Source organism: Carettochelys insculpta, chromosome 22, assembly GCF_033958435.1.
Source record: "Carettochelys insculpta isolate YL-2023 chromosome 22, ASM3395843v1, whole genome shotgun sequence".
NCBI lineage: Eukaryota > Metazoa > Chordata > Testudines > Carettochelyidae > Carettochelys > Carettochelys insculpta.
Genome location: NC_134158.1, coordinates 2,414,437 through 2,439,393, shown reverse-complemented (window position 1 = coordinate 2,439,393; position 24,957 = coordinate 2,414,437). Strand labels below are relative to the sequence as shown.

Sequence of the window (24,957 nt, the reverse complement as noted above, 5' to 3'; positions counted from 1 at the left end):
ATGAGTCTATGAAGCCAACAAGGAAGTACTTTACCTAACAAGAAACTTGTGGAACTCCTTGCTAGAGGACGCTGTGCAGCCCATAACTATAGCAGAGTTCCAAAAAGAGCTCGCGAAATTCCTGTAATGGACTGAAGAGAGCTGATCACACCTGCTCTCACAGTGGCTCCCATATGTTCACCCGTCTGCAAGTATTTTTGGCTCCAGGCTAACCCAGATTTCCCAGTTTGCACCCATCTTACCTACCTGCAGGGTTACAGTCTGCAAAGCAGTTAAATTGCTAAACACCCAAACGTACGCCCATGGGCTTTCCTCTGTGGAAGTAGCACTGCCCTCACGCGCTTCTCCCACCAGGCAGAGGGGCACAGGTGCAGCTTGAATGGACAGCACGCCCTGCATGCGGCTCTCAGGGGGAGCCCCATATAGAGGCTGCATGGCCACCCCCATATTCACCGCAAGGCAGTATCCTATTCACTACAAGTGGCGAACGTATCGGACATCCCCGGTCTAGGGAATACCATGCCATCTTTCCTACTAAATGCAATAATTTCCAGCGAGTTAACCTCCACCGCCACCGCCTGCACCCCGTGTCCCCATCCAATCCATATACTGACACTGCCAAATTCGCCTGGGGCGATTTACTGCGGCTAAGGCTACGCTATGGTTTCTATTTTGGCTTACGTTTGTATCCCAAAATAGAAACCTCGCTGCCAAACACCGCGCTCGAAATAACAGGGCTACTCTGAGCGTGGCATTTCATTCCCAATCCCCTTCGTTGTGAGCAGGTAGCGGGACGTCTGAAATAGGTGATATTCTGACCTTTAGCGCTATTTGGACAGCACCAAGTTCGCAACAAGTTACCTTGAAATAACGTATACAATTTGCACACCGCAAATTGTGTAGGTTATTTCAAGCTAGGACTACAGCGTCAAAAGTCATCATTTGCCTCATACCACAACTTGGGGGGTAGCAGTCTACATGGCTACTCTTTTTGCCACTTCGTAGTGTAGTGGAAAACTCCTGTTTTAGGTTATGTTTGTGTCAGGATAAAGAATAATATTGTAATAGTTTACGTATTAAATAAATTAAAGTATTAAATTAATTAATCTATGTTATGATTATGATTGTGTTTCATAATAGCTGGGCCTAACTAGCAAGGACATTCAGAAAATCGGCATAGAAAGTAATTGGCAGAAAATTGGCATAGAAAGTACGCTTATTATGTTTAATGTGGGTAAGTGTAAGGTAATGCATGTTGGAAAAAATAACCCAAATTACACGTACTACATGATGGGGTCAAATTTAGCTACGACAGATCAGGAAAGGGATCTTGGAGTTATAGTGGATAGTTCTCTGAAGACATCCACGCAGTGTGCAGCGGCAGTTAGTAAGGCAAATAGGATGTTAGGAATTATTAAAAAAGGGATCGATAATAAGACAAAAGATATCATACTTCCCCTATATAAAACTATGGTACGCCCACATCTCGAGTACTGCGTGCAGCTGTGGTCTCCTCACCTCAAAAAAGATATATTGGCATTAGAAAAGGTTCAGAAAAGGGCGACTAAGATGATTAGGGGCTTGGAAAGGGTCCCATATGGGGAGAGGCTAGAGAGACTGGGACTTTTCAGTTTGGAAAAGAGGCGATTGAGGGGCGATATGATAGAGGTATATAAAATCATGAATGGTGTGGAGAAAGTGAATATAGAAAAATTATTTACCTTTTCCCATAATACAAGAACTAGGGGACACCAAATGAAATTGATGGGTAGTGGGTTCAAAACTAATAAAAGGAAATTTTTCTTCACACAGCGCACAGTCAACCTGTGGAACTCCTTGCCCGAGGCGGCTGTGAAGGCCAGGACTCTATTAGGGTTTAAAAAAGAGCTTGATAAATTTTTGCAGGTCAGGTCCATAAATGGCTATTAGCCAGGGATAAAGTATGGTGCCCTAGCCTTCATAACAAGGGCAGGAGATGGATGGCAGGAGATAAATCACTTGTCTTCTGTTCTCCTTCTCTGGGGCGCCTGGCATTGGCCACCGTCGACAGATGGGATGCTGGGCTTGATGGACCTTTGGTCTGACCCAGTATGGCCATTCTTATGTTCTTATGTTCTTATGTTCAGATGATATCAAGCTGGAAGGGGTTGCAACTGCTTTGGAAGACAGGGTCATAATTCAAAATGATCTGGACAAATTGGAGAAACGGTCTGAGGCAAACAGGATGAAGTTTAATATGGACAAATGCGAAGTTTTTCTTCACACAGCGCACAGTCAACCTGTGGAACTCCTCGCCAGAGGATGCTGTGAAGGCCAGGACTCTAACAGAGTTTAAAAAAGAGCTCGATAAATATTTGGAGGTTAGGTCCATAGATGGCTATTAGCAAGGGGTAAGGTATGGTGCCTTTTGTCAAAGGCGGGAGATGGATGGCAGGAGACAAATCGCTTGATCATTGTCTTCGGTTCACCTCCTCTGGGGCACCTGGCATTGGTTACCGTCAGCAGACAGGATACTGGGCTAGATGGACCTTTGGTCTGACCCAGTATGGCCGTTCTTATGTTCTTATGTAAAGTGCTCCACTTGGGAAGGAACAATCAGTGTCACACATCCAGAATGGGGAGAGACTGTCTAGGAATGAGTACAGCAGAAAGGGATCTAGGGGTTATCGTGGACCACAAGTTAAATATGAGTCAACAGTGTGATGCTGTTGCAAAAAAATCAAACATGATTCTGGGCTGCATTAAGAGGTGTGTTGTGAACAAGACACGAGAAGTCATTCTCCCGCTCTACTCTGCGCTGGTTAGGCCTCAGCTGGAGTATTGTGTCCAGTTCTGGGCACCGCAGTTCAACAAATTAGAGAGGGTCCAGAAAACAGCAACAAGAATGATTAAAGGTGACCTGTGTGACCTATGAAGAAAGGCTGAAAGAATTGGGCTTGTTTAGTTTGGAAAAGAGAAGATTGAGGGGGGACATGACAGCGGTTTTCAGGTATCTAAAAGGGTGTCATAAGGAGGAGGGAGAAAACTTGTTCTTCTTGGTCTCTGAGGATAGAACAAGAGGCAATGGACTTAAACTGCAGCCAGGGAGGTTAGGCTGGACGTTAGGAAAAAGTTCCTAACTGTCAGGGCGGTCAAACACTGGAATAAATTGCCAAGGGAGGTTGTGGAATCTCCATCGCTGGAGATGTTTAAGAACAGGTTAGACAGATGTCTATCAGGGATGGTTTAGACAGTACTTGGTCCTGCCATTGGGGCAGGGGGCTGGACTCGATGGCCTCTCGAGGTCCCTTCCAGTCCTCGTGTTCTATTCTATGATTCTATGAAAATCGGTTCCTCTTTCAAAAGAACCCGCGGGGCGTCTACACCTAAAACGTGCTCTTCCGACAGACGAATCCACCCTGGTACCGGCCCACTGGGCGCGAAGGCACCCTGGCCAGTGGCAGCAGGGCTCTATGTTCTCTGCGTCCAGCCATTTTTAACGCTGCATGGATCCAGAAACCCTGAGGCAAGAAGCTGAGAGCGTGCTAGCAGCAGAGCCACGGCCTGCTTCCAGCGTGCCCTCACAGCCACCCCCAAACAGCGACAGCCAGGCACTCCGGGAGCCTCGGGGTCCCCCCTCAGAGCCCTCGTAGAGCTCGTAGGAGCCCAGCCAGCCCCCACAAAAAAGGGCTCCCTCCTGGACCGAGCCAGAGCCCAGGGACCTCCTGGGCCTTTGGAAGGAGAAGGAAGTCCTCCGCGAGATGAGTGGCAAACGACGAAATGCAGCCACCTTCGCCCACCTGGCTGCCCAGGGACACCCCACCCAGAGCCGGAGCAGGTCCGGGGGAAGGTGAAGGAGCTGCAGCAGGACTATGCCCAAGTCAGCCTCTCAGGGGCAGGTCTCACAACCTGCCCCTGCTACCAAGAGCTCCGGAGCCTCCTGGGTCCCCGGGACAGCTCCCCGCCACCTGCCACCTTCAACACCGCGGTGGGAGAGCTGCGCCAAGAGGCCGAGGAGGTGCTGGGACCCCGAGGCAGCCCCACCCTCTGGGCATCAACCAGGGACCATCCAGTCAGTACCCACCGGGCGCACATGGTGGGGGCAACCGCAGCGGCCAGCAGGCTACCCACACGCACAGCGGACCTGGGGCAGACCCATCCTGGCTAGCCGTGGCTCCAGGCGCACTGTGACGGCCACTGCTGCCACCCAGCGCCTGCCCCTGTGGACGGGGCCGTGAGCCACGTGCGTGCGGAGCCAGACTGCAGCTGGGGCTGCCCCATATGGCAGGGGACCCCCTAGGCGCTTGTGATACCAGGGTGGGAATTCGCTGCCCTGGGACAGAGGGAACCCGCCCCGCCCCGCCCCGCCCCCCCAACGAGGCCTGCACGTGGGGGGCAGCATGCTCTGGAGGGGGGCGGGGAACGCTGAGCCTGGTGGAGCCACAGGAGCGCACACAGCGGGGGTGGCACCATGGGAGCGCGCACAGTGGGGGGGGGCAGCGCCTGACGCACAGCGCACACAGCACACACCTGTGGAATGCACAGCGCACACAGCACACACGTGTGGATCACACCATGCACACACAACACACCCATGTGGAACACACAGGACACACCTGTGGAATGCACAGCGCACACAGCACACGTGTGGATCATGCCACGCACACACACCACACACGTGTGGAACACACAACACACACTGCACACGTGTGGAACAGAGCGCACACGCCGTGCACACATGTGGAACACACTGCGCACACAGCACCCAGGTGTGGAACACACAGCGCACTTGTGGATCACACCATGCACACACAGCACAAACATGTGGAACACACAGCACACACACGTGGGCAACACACAGCACACATGCATGGAACACATCGTGTACACACAGCACACACATGTGGAACACACAAGGCACACACAACGCACACGCGTAGAGCACACCATGCACACACAGCGCACACGTGTGGAGCACAACACGTGCACACACAACGCACACACGTGGAACACACCGCACACACACAGTACACACGCATGGAACACACCATGCGCACACCACGCACAAGCATGGAACACACCGCGTGTACACTCAGCACACACACAGAACACACGCATGGAACACACCACGCGCGCACACAGCACACACGCATGGAACACACCGTGCACACACAACACGCACACGCATGGAACACACATGCACACAGCACACACACGTGGAACACACTGCACACACACTCAGCACACACACAGTGCACACACGTGGAACACACCGCACACAGTACACTGCGCACACATTCAGCACACACATGGAACACACCGCACACACACACAGCGCACACGCGTAGAACACACCGTGCACACACACCATGCACATGTGTGGAACACACCGTGCACACTCAGCACACACACACTGCGCACACGTGTGGAACACACGTGGAATACACTGCGCACACACTCAGCACACACACAGCGCACACGCGTGGAACACACCGCGCACGTGCGTGGAAAACACCGCGCACACACTCAGCGCACACGTGTGGAACACACATGGAACACACTGCGCGCACACTCAGCACACACACAGCGCACACGCGTGGAACACACCGCACACAGTACACTGCGCACACATTCAGCACACACATGGAACACACCGCATGCACACACAGCGCACACGCGTAGAACACACCGTGCACACACACCATGCACATGCGTGGAACACACCGTGCACTCAGCACACACACACTGCGCACGTGTGGAACACACCGCGCACGTGCGTGGAAAACACCGCGCACACACACTGCGCACACGTGTGGAACACACCACGCACACAGTCAGCACACACACCGCGCACACGCGTGGAACACACCGCGCGCACACACACGCGCACACACACGTGCGCGCTTTCACTGGCCCCGCCTCCCCCGCTGCCCCGTGTGACATCAGGAGCTGCCCCCGCACCCGCGGGCCAGGCGCTGCCGCAGCCGCAGCCGGAGCCGGAGCCGCCCCGGGGCGCGTCACAGGCCGCCCCGCGCCGCCGGCTGCAGCGGAGCCCCGAGCCCCCGCCGCGTCACCGCGCGCCGCCAGTTGCCATCGCAACGGCCGCGCTCACGGAGCATGCGCGGTCCGGCCGGGAGCCCTCGCGGGTTTGTACTTCCGGGGTCACCGCCGCCGCCGCCTGCTGCGTCTGCCCCCCCCGCCCCCCCGAGCGCCGCCCCGCCCCCAGTCTCCCCCCCCCCCCCCCCGGCCGCCCCGCCCCCAGTCTCCTCCCGCCCCTCCCCCGGTCTCCCCCCCCCCGGCCGGGCCGAGCGCCGCCCCGCCCCGCCCCCAGTTCCCCCCGCCCCCAGTCTCCTCCCGCCCCGCCCCCAGTCTGCCCCCCACCGGCCGGGCCGAGCCGAGCGGCCCCTCCCCCAGCGCCCCCACCACACCGGTCCCGGCGGGAACAACCCCGTGCTCCGCTTCGCAGGGACCTCCCGCCGTCAGGTGAGGGGGGGGCTGGGGGCTGCGCTGCCCCGGGGGGGGTGGAGTCTGGGGGCAGAGTCTGGGGAGCGAGGGGCTGCGCTGCCCTGAGGGGTTGGAGGCTGGGGGGCTGGGGGCTGCGCTGCCCTGGGGGGTTGGAGGCTGGGGGGCTGGGGGCTGCGCTGCCCCGGGGGGTTGAAGGTTGGGGGGCTGGGGGCTGCGCTGCCCTGGGGGGTTGGAGGCTGGGGGGCTGGGGACTGCGCTGCCCCGGGGGGTTGGAGGCTGGGGGGCTGGGGGCTGCGCTGCCCCGGGGGGTTGGAGGCTGGGGGGCGGGGGGCTGCGCTGCCCCGGGGGGTTGGAGGCTGGGGGGCTGGGGGCTGCGCTGCCCCGGGGGGGGTGGAGTCTGGGGGCAGAGTCTGGGGGGCGAGGGGCTGCGCTGCCCCGGGGGGTTGGAGGCTGGGGGGCGGGGGGCTGCGCTGCCCCGGGGGGTTGGAGGCTGGGGGGCAGGGGACTGCGCTGCCCCGGGGGGTTGGAGGCTGGGGGGCTGGGGGCTGCGCTGCCCCGGGGGGGTTGGAGGCTGGGGGGCTGGGGGCTGCGCTGCCCCGGGGGGGTTGGAGGCTGGGGGGCTGGGGGCTGCGCTGCCCCGGGGGGTTGGAGGCTGGGGGGCGGGGGGCTGCGCTGCCCCGGGGGGTTGGAGGCTGGGGGGCTGGGGGCTGCGCTGCCCCGGGGGGTTGGAGGCTGGGGGGCTGGGGACTGCGCTGCCCCGGGGGGTTGAAGGTTGGGGGGCAGGGGACTGCGCTGCCCCGGGGGGTTGGAGGCTGGGGGGCGGGGGGCTGCGCTGCCCCGGGGGGTTGGAGGCTGGGGGGCTGGGGGCTGCGCTGCCCCGGGGGGTTGGAGGCTGGGGGGCGGGGGGCTGCGCTGCCCCGGGAGGTTGGGGGGCGGGGGGCTGCGCTGCCCCGGGGGGTTGGAGGCTGGGGGGCTGGGGGCTGCGCTGCCCCGGGGGGGGTGGAGTCTGGGGGCAGAGTCTGGGGGGCGAGGGGCTGCGCTGCCCCGGGGGGTTGGAGGCTGGGGGGCGGGGGGCTGCGCTGCCCCGGGGGGTTGGAGGCTGGGGGGCAGGGGACTGCGCTGCCCCGGGGGGTTGGAGGCTGGGGGGCTGGGGGCTGCGCTGCCCCGGGGGGGTTGGAGGCTGGGGGGCTGGGGGCTGCGCTGCCCCGGGGGGGTTGGAGGCTGGGGGGCTGGGGGCTGCGCTGCCCCGGGGGGTTGGAGGCTGGGGGGCGGGGGGCTGCGCTGCCCCGGGGGGTTGGAGGCTGGGGGGCTGGGGGCTGTGCTGCCCCGGGGGGGTTGGAGGTTGGGGGGCTGGGGGCTGCGCTGCCCCGGGGGGTTGGAGGTTGGGGGGCGGGGGGCTGCGCTGCCCCGGGGGGTTGGAGGTTGGGGGGCTGGGGGCTGCGCTGCCCCGGGGGGTTGGAGGCTGGGGGGCAGGGGGCTGCGCTGCCCTGGGGGGGGGCGGGGGCTGGGGGCTGTGCTGCTCTCAGGGCCCGGGGGCTGGGGGGGCCCCAAAGCAGCTGTTTCGCTGCCCAGTTTCAGCCGGGGGAGACCCTGACCCTTGGCTGGTGACAGACAGGCCCCCAGTGCCCGGTGACCCCGGGCTGCTCCAGCTGGCAACTCTCAGGGCCCACTGGGGGGCTCGGGAGGGCACAAGCCCTCGCCCCGTGCGCGAGGAGGGGTCACCGCGCCCTCCGGCGTGTTACACGCTCTGGTGAGAAACGGTGCACAGCGTGGAGACGTCAGCGAAGGAGCCCTTTGGCGCTGCTTGGGTATGAGGGTACTGGGGCATTTGGAGGAGTCGTGTACCACGTTCAGCTCGGGCCTGGCGCGCACTTACTGGTGTCTGGGTTGTGTCACGGGGGGCTCGCCGGGTTAGGCTGTAGCTTCCCAAGTAACAGGCGCCTTAAAGACTAAGTAATGGTCAGGAGCTGTCCTGGGTAAGACGCGCTTCCTCCTCTTACTGCCGTAGACCCCTGGTTCCCAATCCTTTCACTAATGCCAACCCCCAAGCTTTCTCCAAACCATTCACGGACCCCCATCAGAGCCAGTTCCACACACTATGGACACATCATTAAATGAAAAAGGAAACTATAACATCTATTTTCTGGCAGCAGTTCACAATATTCAGTTAACAGGTGTGTTGTGAACAAGACAGGAGAAGTCATTCTTCCACTCTACTCTGCGCTGGTTAGGCCTCAGCTGGAGTATTGTGTCCAGTTCTGGGCACTGCAGTTCAAGAAAGATGTGGAGAAATTAGAGAGGGTCCAGAAAAGAGCGACAAGAATGATTAAAGGTCTAGAGAACATGAGCTATGAAGAAAGGCTGAAAGAATTGGGCTTGTTTAGTTTGGAAAAGAGAAGATTGAGGGGGGACATGGTAGTGGTTTTCAGGTATCTAAAAGGGAGTCATGAGGAGGAAGGAGAAAACTTGTTCTTCTTGGCCTCTGAGGATAGAACAAGAGGCAATGGACTTAAACTGCAGCCAGGGAGGTTTAGGTTGGACATTAGGAAAAAGTTCCTAACTGTCAGGGCGGTCAAACAGTGGAATAAATTGCCAAGGGAGGTTGTGGAATCTCCATCGCTGGAGATATTTAAGAACAGGTTAGATAGATGTCTATCAGGGATGGTTTAGACAGTACTTGGTCCTGCCATTGGGGCAGGGGGCTGGACTCAATGGCCTCTCGAGGTCCCTTCCAGTCCTCATGTTCTATGATTCTATATTAGTGGAAGATATTTAATATACAAATAATAATTGCTTGGTTGTAACATTGTAATATATTCAGAACACATGTTCTATGATCATTGTTATTTATCTTTTATTTTCTTTCACAGACCCCCTGCAGTACCCTTGTGGACCCATGTTGGGAACCAGGGGAGCTGGCAAGTAGAACCCAGGGTTTATAGAGCAGGGAAAGAACAGGAAAAGGGGGAATAGGTGAGTTTCCCTGTTGACTTAAATTTGCTACCCAGAGGGGTTACCAAGATCTCTGTCGGATTAGCCCTGGTGTGAGAGGCGGCACCTGCCCTGGCATGAAGCGCCCGGGCCAAGGTGCCTCCAGGTAGGTTTCGAAGGCCGTATTCCAGCATCTGAATAAACGATACCGAGATCTGAATGCCGGTGGTGCAGGCTGAGCGTCTGGGAATCCCAGAGGATGTAGCGAGAGAGATGAAATGGATTTGGGGCAATGTTTGGTCGCGAAAGAGGTGCCTGGGGCTCAAGCAATTCATTTACCTTCCTAGAGGTGCCGGGGCTCTGAACGACCAGGGCTAGAGCGGGCAGGGCTCAGCCCTGCACAAACTGAGCACGGATTTTTGGGGTGCGGGACTGGCTTTGGAACTCTTTGCAGAACCATTTCCCCATGTGGCAGAATCTAGAATGGACCTGCCGAGAGAGAGCCTGGTGCAAAATGGATTAAAGGCCCTCCTGAAACGTCGTCCATTGTCCGTCTCACCCTGACAGGCGGCAGAACAGCATCCGAGTCCAGGTTGTCCCATCCCCCGGAGGGAAGGGAGGAGGCATGGCTGCGGCGGGGCCGGTGACCTTTGAGGAGGTAGCTGTGTATTTCACCGAGGAGGAGTGGGGTCTGCTCGACCTGAACCAGCGAGCGTTTTACTGGGCCGTCATGCAGGAGAATTACGAGATGGTGACCTCGCTGGGTAAGGCTTCCTGTCCCCTGGACTATTAGAAAGTGTGTGTGTGTGTGTGTGTGTGTGTGTGTGTGTGGAGTGCCTGGATCTGCTTCTGTGCATGGTTCTTCATGGCCCTCCAGATTTCAGATTGTAGTACTAGAGCCACTGTGAGAGAGACTGTTGTGAACTAGAGACAAGAAGTCATTCTTCCACTCTACTCAGCGCTGACTAGGCCCCAGTTGGAGTTCGGCAACGAGAAAGCTGCGAGAGGTCATAGCAGCAGCTTTCAAGTATCTGCAAAGAGGAGAGAGAAAAATTATTCCCCTTGGCCTCTCATGAGCAAGAAGCAATGGGCTTGAACGGCAGCAAGGGAGGTTTACGTTGGACGTTAGGAAGCATTTTCTAACTGTCAGGGCGGTTAAGTACGGGAATAAATTACCTGAGATTGTTGTAGAATTCCCATCTTTGGGGATATTGTAAGGTAAGATATTATTTAAAATAAATACCTAACGGGAGCTGTAGCTGGTGCTCATCCCTGCTGTGAGGGCAGGGGACTGGACTTGGTGACCTCTTGAGGTCCCTTCCAGTTCTAGTGTCCTTTGATTCTGAGATTCCTGGCCATAACCTCCCCATAACCAAGGAGCTCAAGTGGGACAGACTGATGGTCTGTTTCTGTGCCTGTGGCTAACATGCTCTGGGACATCTGGCCACTCTCGGAGAGACAGGAGCTTCCTGTCTTGAGTGCTTCAAACCCCCTGCTCTCCAAGGATCAGTGCGGATATCTGTGGATCGTTTTTGTGGATTCCATGGCAGATGCGGAAGCAAAATGTTGTGTCCGCCCAGAGCTCTGCTGACGACTCCCCTCTACTCGGTCCCCAGCAGCCAGTTTCCTCCTCTGTCTTCTCCAGGGTTTGCCTCAGCCAGCTGTGCTCGCGGGAGGCCCCAGATGTTCTCCAGGAAGGGCAAGGGACAGACTCATGAGGTTTTGAGCAAGGGCTTGTGTGTGATCTGGAAGAATTGGATGGGACGTGCAGCTGCTGTGGTGGCAGGGAAAAGGCTGGTCTGGGTTTCTCTTGCTGCACTGGGAGTCAGGACTCTGTGGGGCGAGGTGGGGGTAGGGTACAGGATGGGTCTCGTGGGTGATGTGAAGGGCTGAGTGACCATTAACTGACCACCAGAGATGCCCTCATGCCACGCCAGCGTGACAGGAAGCTCTTTGCTGTCTGCGCTGGGCTGGGGAAGGTGTCTAGAGCTCTTCTTTGCAAACCTAGGAGGTGTTTCTTGGCTGCTCCTATTCAGGCAGCACGTAAGGGCCCCAGGCAGGGATTGCTGCCTGACTGAGCCTCGCTTCTCCACCCCAAAGAGCTCCCAGCCTAACCCTGGAACCAGGGGGCTAGAAAGGATCACAGGGTCATCTCGTGTAACCTGCCAGCATGCAGGGTTTGTTGGGTCTGAACCCTCCCATCACAGCCGGATGGCTCCAGCCTCCTTTGGAAAACCTCCAGGGAAGGAGCTTCCGACCTCCCAAGGCCTCTGTCCCCGTGTCCTGCTGCTCTTACAGCTAGGACGTTTTGTCTTGAGATTAAAGCTCTATCTGTTCTGCTGTAATTTGCATCCTCTTCTGTGGCCAAAGAGAACAACTTCTCTCGTTTTTCCATAGCAGCTTTTCAAGTATTTGAAGAGCGCTGTTGTGTCCCTGCCCGTAGTCCCCTCTGTTCCAAACTAACCGTACCCAGTTCCTTCCGCCTTTGCTCGTTTGGCTGCCTTCCGTCCCTTTGCCTGGCTCCGTCGCTCGCCTGGGGATGCTTTGCGTACGTGCTTTCTCTACGTCGGTGACCGGAAGTGGACACCGTGCTCCCGCCGAGGGCCGAACAGAGCCGTACTCTCAGCGCGTGTAACTTACACGTATGCCCCTATTGAGGCAACCTGACGCTGCATTTGTTTTTTTGCAACAGCGTCAAGTTGCTGACTCACCTTGAGGTTGTGGATCTGCCAAAACTCCCGGACGGGGGTTCGGGAAAGAACTAGATGCTTTCATGGAGGTTAGGTCCATCTATGGCGGTTAGCCAGGGTGAGTGGGAATGGTGTTCCTGGCCTCTGTTTGTCAGAAGCTGGAAATGGGTTGCAGGGGAAGGATAATTGATGATTACCTGTTTAGGTCACTGTCTCTGGGGCACCTAGCATTGGCCACTGTCGACAGACGGCATACAGGGCTACATGGGCCTTTGGTCTGACCCAGTATGGCCATTCTTATGATCTAACCTCCATGAATTTATCTAACTGTTTTTTTGAACCCTGTTAAAATCCTGGTCTTCACATCCTCCTCTGGCGAGGAGTTCCACAGGTTGACTGTGCCTCCCATGAAGAAATAAGATAAGGCTATTCCCTGTAGAGTGGCTGAAACCTTGCTCCAGACCATTGCCTTGTGGGCTCATGTGCAACCTGTAGTCCAGTCGAGTGGGGGTGGGAGGAGCCTCTTTGGGTTTTGGGTCTGGAAGTAGCAGCACTGACCTGTATCCCTTAAAGCAACACTTGTTCCCTTGCTCCCCAAAGCAGGATTTCCCATTTCCAAATCGGACATGCTCTCCCGGCTGGAATGTGGGTCTCACCTGTGGGTCCCTGATCTCCACGGTTACAGGGCGAAGGATGTCCCCAAAAACACCCCCACAGGTAAGATGGCCATTAACTTGATTTCCAAGTCAGAGGTCCCTAGGTCAGTCTCACCAGTTCCGTGAAACCTGAGAGCCCCTGCCCTGCTCAGGATTCACATGGGCTGGGAAGATGGAATTGGTCCCCGACTCTCTCTCCTCTGTGGAAGGAGCTGTGAGATGACTCAGCCCCTGACGTTATTGGTCCCTGTAGTCGTTGGGGTTTATTCCTTCCTCCCCTGCCCTGTGCCGTACCCCTTTCTGCTGTTCTCGTCTTGGCTCCGGGACTGATCCCCAGTTGGATTCTTTCTCTGTCCCCGCAGGAGATGGGAAGCTGAGCGAGAACAACCAAGTGAATCTGCAGCCACAGGTGGAATTACACCAGATGGTGTTGGGGAGAGGTGGAGGAGCTGTCCCCCAGAGGCCTGAGCTGGTAAAAGCCCATGAAAGGCAGCAGAGGAACCAGCCAGGGGACAGACGGGGTAAAGCTGCTCCGAGGAACAGAAGGATACGGGAAGCTAAAGGTATTGCTCAGCCGCAGATCCCCACAGGAGAGGGGCCCTTCCCCTGCGGGGAGTGTGGGAAGAGCTTCCGCTGGAGATCCATGCTCATCATTCACCAGAAAATCCACATGGGCGCAAACCCCTACAAGTGCCCAGACTGCGAGAAGAGCTTCAAGAGGAGCTCCCACCTGGTCATCCACCACCGCACCCACACGGGGGAGAGGCCCTATCCGTGCCCCACCTGCGGGAAGTCCTTCGGCGACCGGTCGCAGTTCAAGACCCACCAGCGGACCCACACGGGCGAGAAGCCCTACAAGTGCCCCCGGTGCGAGAAGAGCTTCAGCCGGAACTCATCCCTCATGATCCACCAGCACAGCCACACGGGCGAGCGGCCCTACCAGTGCCCCACCTGTGGGAAAAGCTTCAGCCAGAGCTCCCACCTGCTCATCCACCAGCGCACCCACACGGGGGAGAGGCCCTACCAGTGCCCCACCTGCGGGAAGTCCTTCGGCGACCGGTCGCAGTTCAAGACCCACCAGCGGACCCACACGGGCGAGAAGCCCTACAAGTGCCCCCGGTGCGAGAAGAGCTTCAGCCGGAACTCGTACCTGGTCATCCACCAGCGCAGCCACACGGGGGAGAGGCCCTACCAGTGCCCCACCTGCGGGAAAAGCTTCAGCGACAAGTCCCACTTCAACACCCACCAGCGCACCCACACGGGGGAGATGCCCTACCAGTGCCCCGACTGCAGGAAGAGCTTCCGGCGGCGCTCTGACCTGGTCACGCACCACCGCACCCACACGGGGGAGAGGCCCTACGTGTGCCTGACCTGCGCAAAAAGCTTCAGCAACTGCTCTCACTTCCGAAAGCACCAGCGCACCCACACGGGCGAGCGGCCCTACCTCTGCCCTACCTGCGGCAAGGGCTTCTGCCTGCGCTCGGACCTGGTCATCCACCAGCGCACCCACACCGGCGAGCGGCCCTACCGCTGCCCCCAGTGCGGGAAGACCTTCACTCGCAGCACCTACCTGATCTCCCACCAGCGCACCCATACGGGCGAGCGATCCTACCAGTGACTTCTGTGCAGGAAAACCTTTACCTGCAGCACCTTTCTTATTTGCCACAAGTGCATCCACACAGAGGAGAGACCGCTGAAGGGTTCCAGCTAGGCTTGGGCCCCAGCAAGGGCACCTCTTCTGGTTCCTGCAAGCTAAGTGTGTCAGGTGGGAGTGGCTGGGGAATGCGGATGGGTAATGGCTGTCAAGGCAGAGAACAAAACTGCCCCCTTGGATGGAACCAGAGACAGGGTCAGTATTCCGTGGAAACTGGGCATTTGGGTGGCTGCTCAGAAGAGACTCAGATGCCACCCAGCTGATTAGCAGAGCGCCCACAGCTAGCTTTTGTGTTTCTACTGGTGGTTCACATTCTCATGTGCCTTGGTGCACATCAAAATTTTTTCTGCCTGTGGGTGGAAACGTGTGTGTGTGTGTGTGAGTGAATCTGTCTATTCGTCTATATATGCACATTATATGGGGGTGTATGAATATGAAAAGATAATGGACCCCTATGATAACTCAGGTGGTTAACCATAAATTTCTATAAGATGGCTAGTTTTTACTTCTGGATACTTGAGTACTATCCAGGTGCAACGACTTTGTACTTTTACTCAAGTCGTTTTCCAGAAGGATACTTTGACTTTTACTCCTATATATTTTTTTGCAAAGTAACTATACTCTTACCCTAGTAACTTTTTAAAGTACTTTTTCTAGCACTGAGGAGCACAGCCCATTACTATGAGTCATAGTCAACATGCTCTTTCAAAGGCTCCCCAGGCTGTATGGAGCCTTGTTGAGCTTGTCTCCTAGCTCCCGTGTCTGTCTGTGCAAACTCAGCAGACAGCTACCCCAGCCACACTTCTGCAGCAACGTTTCCCCATGTGCCTCACGCTCATTGTGCAGGGCACAACGTGCAGCTATAACCATTGGGATATTTTTGCACTGAGATCCACAGCGCCAGCAACATTTCAGATCTACCCAGGGCACATCCAGCTGTCATTCTGCACCAGCTGAGCTGCTAGTTGAATCTTTCCTAGTTGCTGTTGAGTTGGCCGTAGGAGTGCAGAATCTCACCATGTTTCTTTGAGGTCTCTCCAGAGGATGCAAAGGAGCAAACTATTCCACGTGCCTCACCCTTCCCCTCCCCCCAAAACGCACTTAGGCCATTGATGGACCTAACCTTCATGAATTTATCTAACTCTCTTTTGAGCCCTGATTAAGTTCTGACATTAACAACATCCTCTGGCAAGGAGTTCCACAGGTTGGCTGTGCATTGCGTGAAGAAGTATTTCCTTTAATTTGTTCTAAACGTGCTGCCTATCAATTTTATTTGGTGACTCCTAATTCTCATGGGAACAAGTAAATAGTTTTTCTTTATTTGTTTTCTCCGCACTGGTCAGGATTTGAGACACCTCTCTCATATCTCCCTTTAGCCATCTCTTTTCCAAGCTGAAGAGTCCCAGTCTTCTTCATCTCTCCACATACGACACCCCCCGTTCCAAACTCCTCTTCATTTTGTTGCCCTTTTCTGAATTTTTTTCCAGTGCCAAAAGAAATACAATTTGTGAAATGCACAGACCAGCCACAGCACTAATATAACAGAGCAAAAGAAAAAAAATTGCAGAGGACGTATGTGCAGTGCGGGAAGTACCCAGCAGTAACAACAATACAAGTATGTGTTGGAAGGTGTGTGTGAAAGAGGTGAGGTGTGCGTGTTGGCTGCTGCTGCACAAGTTCCTGAGAGATACCGGCCACTGCCTGTCTAAGGCACCGAAAGCTTGGCGGTGTCCCTGAGCCCTGTTGACGCCCCCTCCGTGCTCTGCAGTGATGGAGAAGGTGGGCAGGGGGGCACCCTGACAATAGCACCTTTCCCTCACCCCCGCTCTGCACACCTACTCTCCGGATCACCACCTTGTCACGGTGATCGGGCTTGTGTGTTCCAGTGGACCCGAGAGCGATGCCACATGGAGTCCTATACCCCAGCAGGGTTACCCAAGTCGGGGAGGGTCCAGACAAAAAATGATCCTAAAAGTCCTCAATGGCAGAACAGGCGGAGGATAGCAAAGGTGATGCTACAACAGCTGTGAAGGTGGATGAAGGTTGCAGCGGACAGGAGACTCCCAGTTTTCCTGGATTCCATGACACTAGACCTGAGTTTTCTATATGGCAACGGTCCCCCTACGTTAAAAGAAGTCAGGCACAGGTGTCTTGTTGTGCGTACCACTCTCCTAAACTCGAGCCCTACAGCGACTGGTGAATGGCGACGGGAGCAGGATTGTGGGATCTGGAAGCTTTTAGTCTTGAACCAGCATGGGCTGGGTTCTGTATCCATGACTGTGCATCCCTATATAAGACCCACTCTGCTCACCCCACAGGGGCTAGAAAAGTGCCCTAAACATAGTCCTCCTCAGTCCCCCTGACTAGATAACCATGTCCCGTGGGTTCACCTGCGTGCAGTCGAAATCAAACAGTAAATTTTGGACCATGAAATATTTGGACTTTGATGGACAACCCAGACAGTGAGTGACCCAAAAGAAACAAGGTATCACCCGCAAGCTGTGATGATTCAACACCAAAGGACAGCTAAGACAAGGAGGCTGAGCGTGCACGTTTTTTCTGGAAAGGAACCCCAAATGAAGAAAAATGAATTCATGGAGTGGTATTTGCCGTCAGAAACGAAGCGAGGAGGATCCTATCTGCGGCATCACTAAGTGTCTCATGCCTCTCCGTTTCAAGCTTGTAAAAAAACCAACAGGCAACTGTCATCCGTGCTTATGCACCAACTCCAGATGCCAACAATGATGTGAAGGAGAAGTTCTACACCCAACTGGACACAGTCGTGAAAGACACCCCCAAAGAAGACAAAATTATTCTCTTGGGGTGATTTCAATGCCAGGGTCAAAAAAGGCACGGCTCTCTGGCAGACAGCCGCTGGGAAAGGAGGAGTCGGCAACAGCAGCTCCAGTAGAGTTCTCCTTGCAGAATGTGCGGAACACAATCTCATCACGAACACCCTGTTCCACCCGGGGGGAAAAAAATTAAGACCTCGTGGCAACAGTCTTGATCAAAGCACTGGCACCGCATGGACTGTGCCGTCATCTGTGATCAGGATCGGCATGATGTCCTTCTCACACGTGTGGTGACTAGTGCTGACGACTGCTGGACCGATCACTGCCTTATTTGTCCCACAATGGCGATTAAGATTGTCACCAAACGGAGAAGTCAGAGGAAACAGATCTGACAAAAGATCAACGTACAAGCTTTGAAGGACACACGCACACCCGTCCGATTGAGACTTCCAGATAGCGCTCCAAAGGAAGCTGCTGACCGTACACCCTGAAGATGTGGAAGAACATGGCGTCAGTTGAAAAATGCCTTCATTGGAGACTGGAGATACCATTGGCTGGTTACCAGACGAGGAAGGATCAGGACTGGGTTGATGAGAACGATGTAGAAACTGAACGCTTGATTAAGGCAAAAAGGAAAATCTTTAGGGCCTACAAAGGAATATCAATTGCACAAGGAAAAGAGAAGCGCATGCCAAGGCAGAAGTCCAATGTAAAACAAGGTCTCTGGAAAAAACAGTGGTGGACTTAGAAGGTACAGGAACTCCAGCATCTCACAGACCTCAGTGATACAAGAGGTTTCTTAAATGCTACCAAAGCTGTTTGTGGATTGAGAAACCAAGGAATCCATCCTCTGAGATCAATGGATAGTACCCAGCTGTTGAAAGACAATGAAGCCGTTACTTCTCGCCGGAGGGAGCATTGTAATGACCACTTGAACCGTCCCTGCACCGTGGTCCTAGAATCCCTTGACCAAATCCCTTAGCAACCGCCTAGAGCTGATCTTGCAACACGGCAGCCAGCCTAGATGGAATGTGCTCACGTTCTGGTTCAGTGAGTCCACGATCCCTCTGATAAGGCCCGAGCGCTCTTAGGAGCTGTATCTTGCCCTAAGCAGTGTGTACCATTAACTCTTACGTGCTCTGCATTTTCCATCACCGCTCCCACACCGAGCATTGGTCCTGTTTCTGGGGTTGCCCCTCGCGAGCCCACGGTAACAGCGTTCACAGAAGAGGTTGCAGTGTTAGGGTGTATTTGGTTACGCACAGGCCTCTGCCCAGAGCCGTACACCCCCTTCGCAACATCTCCCTGTGAGTCCCAGGTAATGCAGAAGAGTTGCAGTCCTGTTTGCTTTGGGGTTGGGTTAGGTGGGATCCATAAAACACATTAGCCTGATCCAATGCGTCTTCCCTGCTACAGCCAGACCACCCAGCAGGCTTGTTATGAAGTGGTCTTCCAGGAGGATACAGTTTCAGCTGCTTTTTTTTTTTTTTCCTATGTTGAGCTTAAATCTGGCAACTTTTGCTGCAGCTTCCCCAGCGCTCTGGGCAGCAGCCATTCCTCCCATTGCCTTTGCCTGGGCTTCTTTCTTTCGTAGCACTTTTTCCTTTTGGTGGTGGCTTCTGCCAGTCCAGCCATCCTTTAACAAGCTCTCTCACTGTCGAAGCAAAGCAGCGGGCCTGTAGGCCTTTACAGGGCAACAAAATAGTGTATTAGGTGATAGGCTGTCATGGGAGGGACTCTCCGTATCAGCTGTTTTCTGAGCCTGCAGCTGACCAATCGCTGGAAGTTTCTGCTGGTGACTGAGATAATTTCTTCACTTCCTGCTGCACTCTGATTGCTTGTGCTGCATCTCTGGCCACGAACAAAGCCCAGTTCTCCATTAGGAGGCGATTCCTTTCTTTGTCCCCAAAGCCCTGGCTCACGGCGACTGCTCTTTAACCAACAGATGTCACTCCCCACATTCAGCTGTCGGGCGGCGGGGATTCTCTTTCCACACCCTAAGTGCCCTGCTTCTAGAACCACAAGAAGGCCTGTGGCACCTTATAGCCTAATAGATATTTTGGATAGTAACAGAGAGGGAGCCGTGCTCATCTATATACTATCAAAACAGAGAGCAGTCAAGTAGCACTTTAAAGATGAGCAAAATAATTTATTAGCAGCAACAAAGGGTCCTGTGGCACCTTATAGACTAACAGAAAAGTTTAGAGCATGAAGAAGTGAGTTAACTCACGAAAGCTCATGCTCAACTCACTTCTTCATGCTCTAAACTTTTCTGTTAGTCTATAAGGTGCCACAGGACCCTCCGTTGCTGCTACAGATCCAGACTAACACGGCTACCCCTCTGATAATTTATTAGGTGAGCTTTCGTGGGACAGACCCACGTGAGTGGGTCTGTCCCACGAAAGCTCACCTAATAAATTATTTTGCTCGTCTGTAAAGTGCTACTTGACTGCTTTTGGTTTTGATAGATGTTCTGGAGCATGAGCTTCCCTGGGCAAAGACCCGCTCCATCAGATGCACCCCCGGCCGCTCGTGCGTGTGACGTCTGTCCCACGAAAGCTCACCTAATAAATTATTTTGCTCGTCTGTAAAGTGCTACTTGACTGCTTTTGGTTTTGATAGATGTGCTGGAGCATGAGCTTCCCTGGGCAACGACCCGCTCCACCAGATGCACCCCCCCCCCCCCCCGCCGCTCGTGCATCTGACGTCTGTCTGCAGGAGCTGGCCTTGCCTCAGTTTCCCCGCTCTGTGAAATGGGCTGGGAGCTGGTGGTGGCCCACCAGGGGGGCCGGCTGCCCTGCACCTGCCACGGCTCCCTGCCCCCGCTGCAACCAAGGGGCCGTGCGCAGCCCGGCGCGTGCTGCGGGGGGGGGGGGGCCATTATTTCACCCCTTCCCCCCCCCGCCAGCGCTGGGCGCCAGGTCCCGGGCTGGGACGGCGGGGCCTGGTGGGGGCGGGGAGAGCAAGCTGCGCATGCGCTGCCTGAGGGGGCTGGTGGCCGCGGCGGCGCAGGAGGTGAGACCCGCGCGGGCTGTTCCTGGGAGCGGGACCCCGCCCCCCGCCCCCGCTGGGAGATCCGCGCGCGCGCCCGCCCACCCGCTATGCGCAGTGCGCCGGCAGGGGGAGAGGGGGCGTTCCGTTGCCCGAGGGGCCGTGCGCAGCCCGGCGCGCGCTGCGGGGTGGGGGAGGGGCCGTTATTTCACCCCTCCCCCCGCCAGCGCTGGGCGGCAGGTCCCGGGCTGGGACGGCGGGGGGAGGGGAGGGGAAGAGGTGTCCCCCCGCTCCCGGGATACCTGTCCCTGAGTGACCCCCCCCACACACATACACACACCCCACCGAGAATCGGGCTCCCCAGGGCTGGGCGCGAGATCCCAGGCTGGGGTGGCAAAGAGGGGGGGGAGGTGTCCCCCTCTGCCCCCCCCCTCCAGGATAACTGTCCCTGAGTGACCTCCCACCCCCCCACACACACACCCGCCCAGAATCGGGCTCCCCAGGGCTGGGGCGCGAGATCCCAGGCTGGGGTGGCAAAGGGGGGGGGGAGGTGTCCCCCTCTGCCCCCCCCCTCCAGGATAACTGTCCCTGAGTGACCTCCCACCCCCCCCCACACACACCCGCCCAGAATCGGGCTCCCCAGGGCTGGGGCGCGAGATCCCAGGCTGGGATGGCAAAGGGGGAGGGGAGGCGCCTGTCATTGGTGGGGAAGGGAGGAGGTGTCCTCTCTGGCCCCCCTCTCCCGGGATAACTGTCCCTGCGTGACCTCCCCCCACCCCACACACACACACACAGCCAGAATCGGGCTCCCGAGGGCAGGGTGCCCAGCGTGGGCTCTCGGCGGGGCGCCCTCCCAACTTCTGCAGCAAAGGGCTGCGGGTTCTCCCCCTCCCCACCCAGTGGGCGCCCCCCTGGGCAGGGAACAGGCAGGCAGGCCTGGGGCCACTGGTGCTCAATCTTACCCAGCGCTCGCTCCTTGAGACGCGGGTTTGTTCTCCGCCCCAGGGTCGGCCCGTCGCCGAAATCAGCACCTGTCGTGTGCCCAGCACGCTGGGCCCTCCCCAGCCATCATCTGGCCTCGGTGGCAGGTGCTGGGCCCCTCTGAATGGTCTGTCCTGACCCTGGGCTCGTCACAGCGCAGTGCCCGGGGCGGGGGTCAGTGTAGCCGCACCAGCTCTATTTACTGCTCTCTTGTGTTTGGGCAGCAGGGTTGCACGGACCGGGTCGCTCACCCCCGGAGATGGAGACGTCCCCGGTGTCCCCTGGTTCCACGAGGTCACTGCTGCTGCTTGGGGGCACCATCTTCCTCATTTCTCTCCATGTTCGCCAGCTGGACTCAGGTGGGGCCCCTGGGAAGCTGGTGGCTGTGCTGAGGCCGGCCGGGCCCACTGCTCAAGCTCTGCCCCGTGGCACACTGCCGTTCTGAGCAGGGCAGGAGAGGGGGCAGCTGCTGGCCAGGGATGCTGAGCCATCCCAGGACGCTAGGACATTTGAGAAGCCCCCACAGCCTGTCCTCAGAGGGCTTACACTCTTCCAGACTCTGAGAGAATTTGCTGAGAGAAGCAAAGATGATTTTCCAAAGGCAATAATTGAAAAAGAGGAAACCTGACCGATTCAGGCTAGATTGGAACTGGTTTTGAAGATGCCCCTTAATGTTGGTGGGAAATTCCTTTGCACAGCTTTTTCAGAACTTCCTGCTGACGATGTGCCGACCGACTCCGGGTCCCGTGGGTGCACGTGGGGTGTGAGACAGCGGGGGGAGTCGGGTGGCCTGGGACCAACCACCCCACCTTTATAGCAGCCTTATCTAGTGTAGCAGCAATATGTGATTCAGTGTATCTACTTTAAAACCTGGGTTTCCACAGTATTATGAGTACCAGGAACAATAAGACTCCAACTGTGAGCACCACAATGCCCTGCGGCTGTTCTAAGTCCCAATAATTCTCTATACAGCCCCAGCTAGTCCAGCTAGTGGTATTTACCGATAGTGAATGATTCATTTATCCGTAACTACAATTACTTAACACTTGTCTCATATATATATAATTTATTTGGCATAAGCTAAACACTAGGTTACATATAACTGTATACAATTACATGTGACTTACCAATAACATCCAATGTTCCCACATCTCACCAACAACTACGTTACAGCGGCCCTTCAGGTCAGAGATACGGCTTGGTTGGGACCTTTCGTGGTGGTGACGTCCGGGTGATCAGGCCGGGGTCTGCTGTCTGGACTGGAGGTTGCTGGCCTCCGCCTTGTGTCCAGGAGCCCACCCCCTTGTTCCTGCTAAATCACCTTTTATACTGTTTCTTACTTAGGGGTTCGATACCTGGCCAATTAGAGCGTTTGTTACCTAATTTGGGCTTTCTATCCTCCCGGCCTGTGAGAACATGTTACAAGATTTCCTCTGTCCTTGGTCTTTTTCTGAACCTCCCCCCGAGACCCTCTGATGTTGCACAACCAAGATGTTCTCTTTGGGGGGGCTTCCAGCTACTAGCCCCAGCTGTTCTCTTTTGGGGGCTTATTATCTGCTTGTCAGGATGTTCTCTTTGGGGACCCTCCAACTACTTGTCAACTTTCTGATTTCTTTCTCCTGGCCTGACTTCAGACCTTCCCGCCGTTGTATGATACTGTTCCAAGATGGAGTGTATGGTCATTCTGCCTTGCGAGTGAGGCCCGGCCACCAGGTGCTCGTGCTCCCACACCTGCTAATTGTTTCTTGTTTGCCTGTTTTCTCTGCAAACTGGTCTAAATTGACAATTTCACTTTCGCTCAAAAAGCCGTATGTGGTCAAAAATGTTCTGATGAAAAAACTTCAACCAGCACTGATTTCGATACAGTGGTTGGTTACAGTCCCCGTGAGAGTTTTGCCTAACTCTCAGGGTAGGTCTTACGTTCACCGGGAGGTCGACCTGACGAAGGTGAGTCTTCCGGGGTTTGATTTCTTGTGCCTAGTGGAAGGCCTCGGACAACATGGAGATCTACTGAGACTGAAAGACAACAGCTGGGGACCTCCGGGGTCAGCTAGAAGCTTTGTCCTGAGACGGAGTGAAGTGGTGGAGACTTGTGGATGACCCAGGCTCCACGTGGCGTACAGGGGTTAAGTAGAAGTAGTATTAGTCGGGTGCCCTAAATCAAACCATCAAGGGCTTAACAGTCAGCCCCTGTACTTCTCATTCTCATGAGGGTAAGGGAGGTCGATGGTAGCATTTCTCATGTTGACCTCCCTCAGCGAGGACAGTCAGCTAAGTTGGTCCTAGATAATTGTCAGAGCTGGAATTGTGTTATCTAGGATCAACTTTCAGGTGTAGCATACACCTGCCTGCGATGCTGCAGGTGACGAGTAAAGCGTAACAATGGTTTATGCTTTGTACGTTACAGGAAGCCGGATCACAATGCTGGGAAAAGAGGAGTTGATTCTTTTTTTTTTTTTTTAAGAAAATTTTCATAGGTGTTCTGTAAAAAATATTATTGTTTTGTGTCTCAAAAAGTTTAAGAAACGCTGAACCAATTAGCCAGCCATTAGCCAGCACTCCAGACGTGGGGCTTGCCCTTTGTCTCTCCCAGAGGGGATCCTGCATTCACACATGCAGGTTCTTGTCAATTCATTTGAATAGTTCTGGCCTGGAACCAGGAGCCAAACATCTTTCAGGCACCTCATGTCCTCTGGCTGTCAGGAGAGGCATTTTAGCCCCCGTGCGCTCAGGGCAAAACTAGAATCTGATGGGGAAACAGGTGGGCCTTGCTGAGAAAAACACTACAGTCAATTCCAACTTTCACTGCCGTGACGCATCACTTTGGCTACAGCCTTATTTGTCCTGATTTCTTCCGCAGTGAGTTTCCAGGTGATTGGACCTGATCGCCCTGTCACGGCTCTGGTAGGAGAAGAAGCCATGCTACCCTGTCATCTGTCCCCCAGGATGAGCGCAGCTCTCATGCAGGTGCGCTGGTTCCGATCCACCTTCTCCGAAGTGGTCCACCTCTATCGGGAGGGGAGCGATCAGGCTGACCAGCAGATCGCACCGTACAGAGGCAGGACGGAGCTACTGAAGGATGATATCGCTCACGGGAGTGTCTCCTTAAAGATCAACAATATCACCCCCTCCGACGAAGGGCTGTACGGCTGCTTTTTCCAGTCGCCCACCTTTTACGAAGAGGCCATCCTGCAGCTGGAGGTGGCTGGTCAGTAACCTGGGCCCTTCTCCACATCCGTGAGCTCTGGCCAGTGGTGCTCCCCTCTGCAGTGCTCAGAGTGGTCTCTCCTCACTGGGGAGGTAGGGGATGAGGCTGGCTGCTAATGAGGTGGATTCACCCACCTGCTGACTCCCCACACTCCCTGGAGTAGCCCTCTCTGTGTCCGACTCCAGCCCTCAGCTGCTGGGGTGTCTGTCTGAGCAGAGACCAGGCCCTGCCTCTTTCCCTGACCTCCATGCCCCAGACAGGGCTGCTCACCCCAGGGAGCATGACCTCTTCTCCCGCAATTCCCTGGGGCTCTGGGAAAGCTTGTGGAAATCTCCCCCAGAGGTGTCTGCTGCTGGGAGCTGAGGGAGGATCTCTAGGTAGCGAGGTCGTGCCTGTCCACTGTGGACTAGATACGCCGTGGTCGGTGTGGCTGCAGTAGGAGGCTGGAGCTCTGTGTGCAGAAATGTGGTCAATCTGTATGCTAAGTGAGGACAAAGTAGGGCAACAAAAATGATTAAGGGGCTGGAGCACAAGACCTATGAGGAGAGGCTGAGGGATTTGGGCTTGTTTAGTTTGCAGAACAGAAGAATGAGGGGTGATTTAATAGCAG

The 24,957-nt window shown here is 55.8% G+C and overlaps 3 protein-coding genes across 5 annotated transcripts in view; all 3 read left to right on the top strand.

Annotated features, from left to right (window-relative positions):
* Nucleotides 1-6,466, top strand: part of LOC142024613 (butyrophilin subfamily 1 member A1-like) — a 44,751-nt gene extending 38,285 nt beyond the window's left edge. The window contains exons 10-12 of the mRNA XM_075016749.1: nt 3,792-4,055; nt 5,926-6,125; nt 6,446-6,466. Of these exons, the coding sequence (XP_074872850.1) occupies nt 3,792-4,055; nt 5,926-6,125; nt 6,446-6,466 (485 nt within the window). The remainder of the gene's footprint in view (nt 1-3,791; nt 4,056-5,925; nt 6,126-6,445) is intronic.
* On the top strand, nt 6,339-15,863 carry LOC142024842 (uncharacterized). The gene is made up of 5 exons (XM_075017114.1): nt 6,339-6,462; nt 9,943-10,139; nt 12,666-12,782; nt 13,084-14,486; nt 15,752-15,863. The coding sequence occupies exons 2-4, from the start codon at nt 10,001-10,003 to the stop codon at nt 14,337-14,339; spliced, it is 1,512 nt and encodes a 503-aa protein (XP_074873215.1). The 5' UTR covers nt 6,339-6,462; nt 9,943-10,000; the 3' UTR covers nt 14,340-14,486; nt 15,752-15,863.
* LOC142024846 (butyrophilin subfamily 2 member A1-like) overlaps nt 14,364-24,957 on the top strand; it is a 38,007-nt gene continuing 27,413 nt past the window's right edge. Inside the window, exons 1-3 of one of the 3 annotated variants that reach the window (XM_075017122.1) lie at nt 18,347-18,485; nt 21,364-21,498; nt 24,000-24,347. In XM_075017122.1, coding sequence (XP_074873223.1) covers nt 21,399-21,498; nt 24,000-24,347 — 448 coding nt within the window. In that variant the 5' untranslated portion in view covers nt 18,347-18,485; nt 21,364-21,398. Of the gene's footprint in view, nt 18,486-21,363; nt 21,499-23,999; nt 24,348-24,957 lie in introns of all 3 variants that reach the window. The other 2 variants (XM_075017121.1, XM_075017123.1) reach the window with 2 other exon arrangements.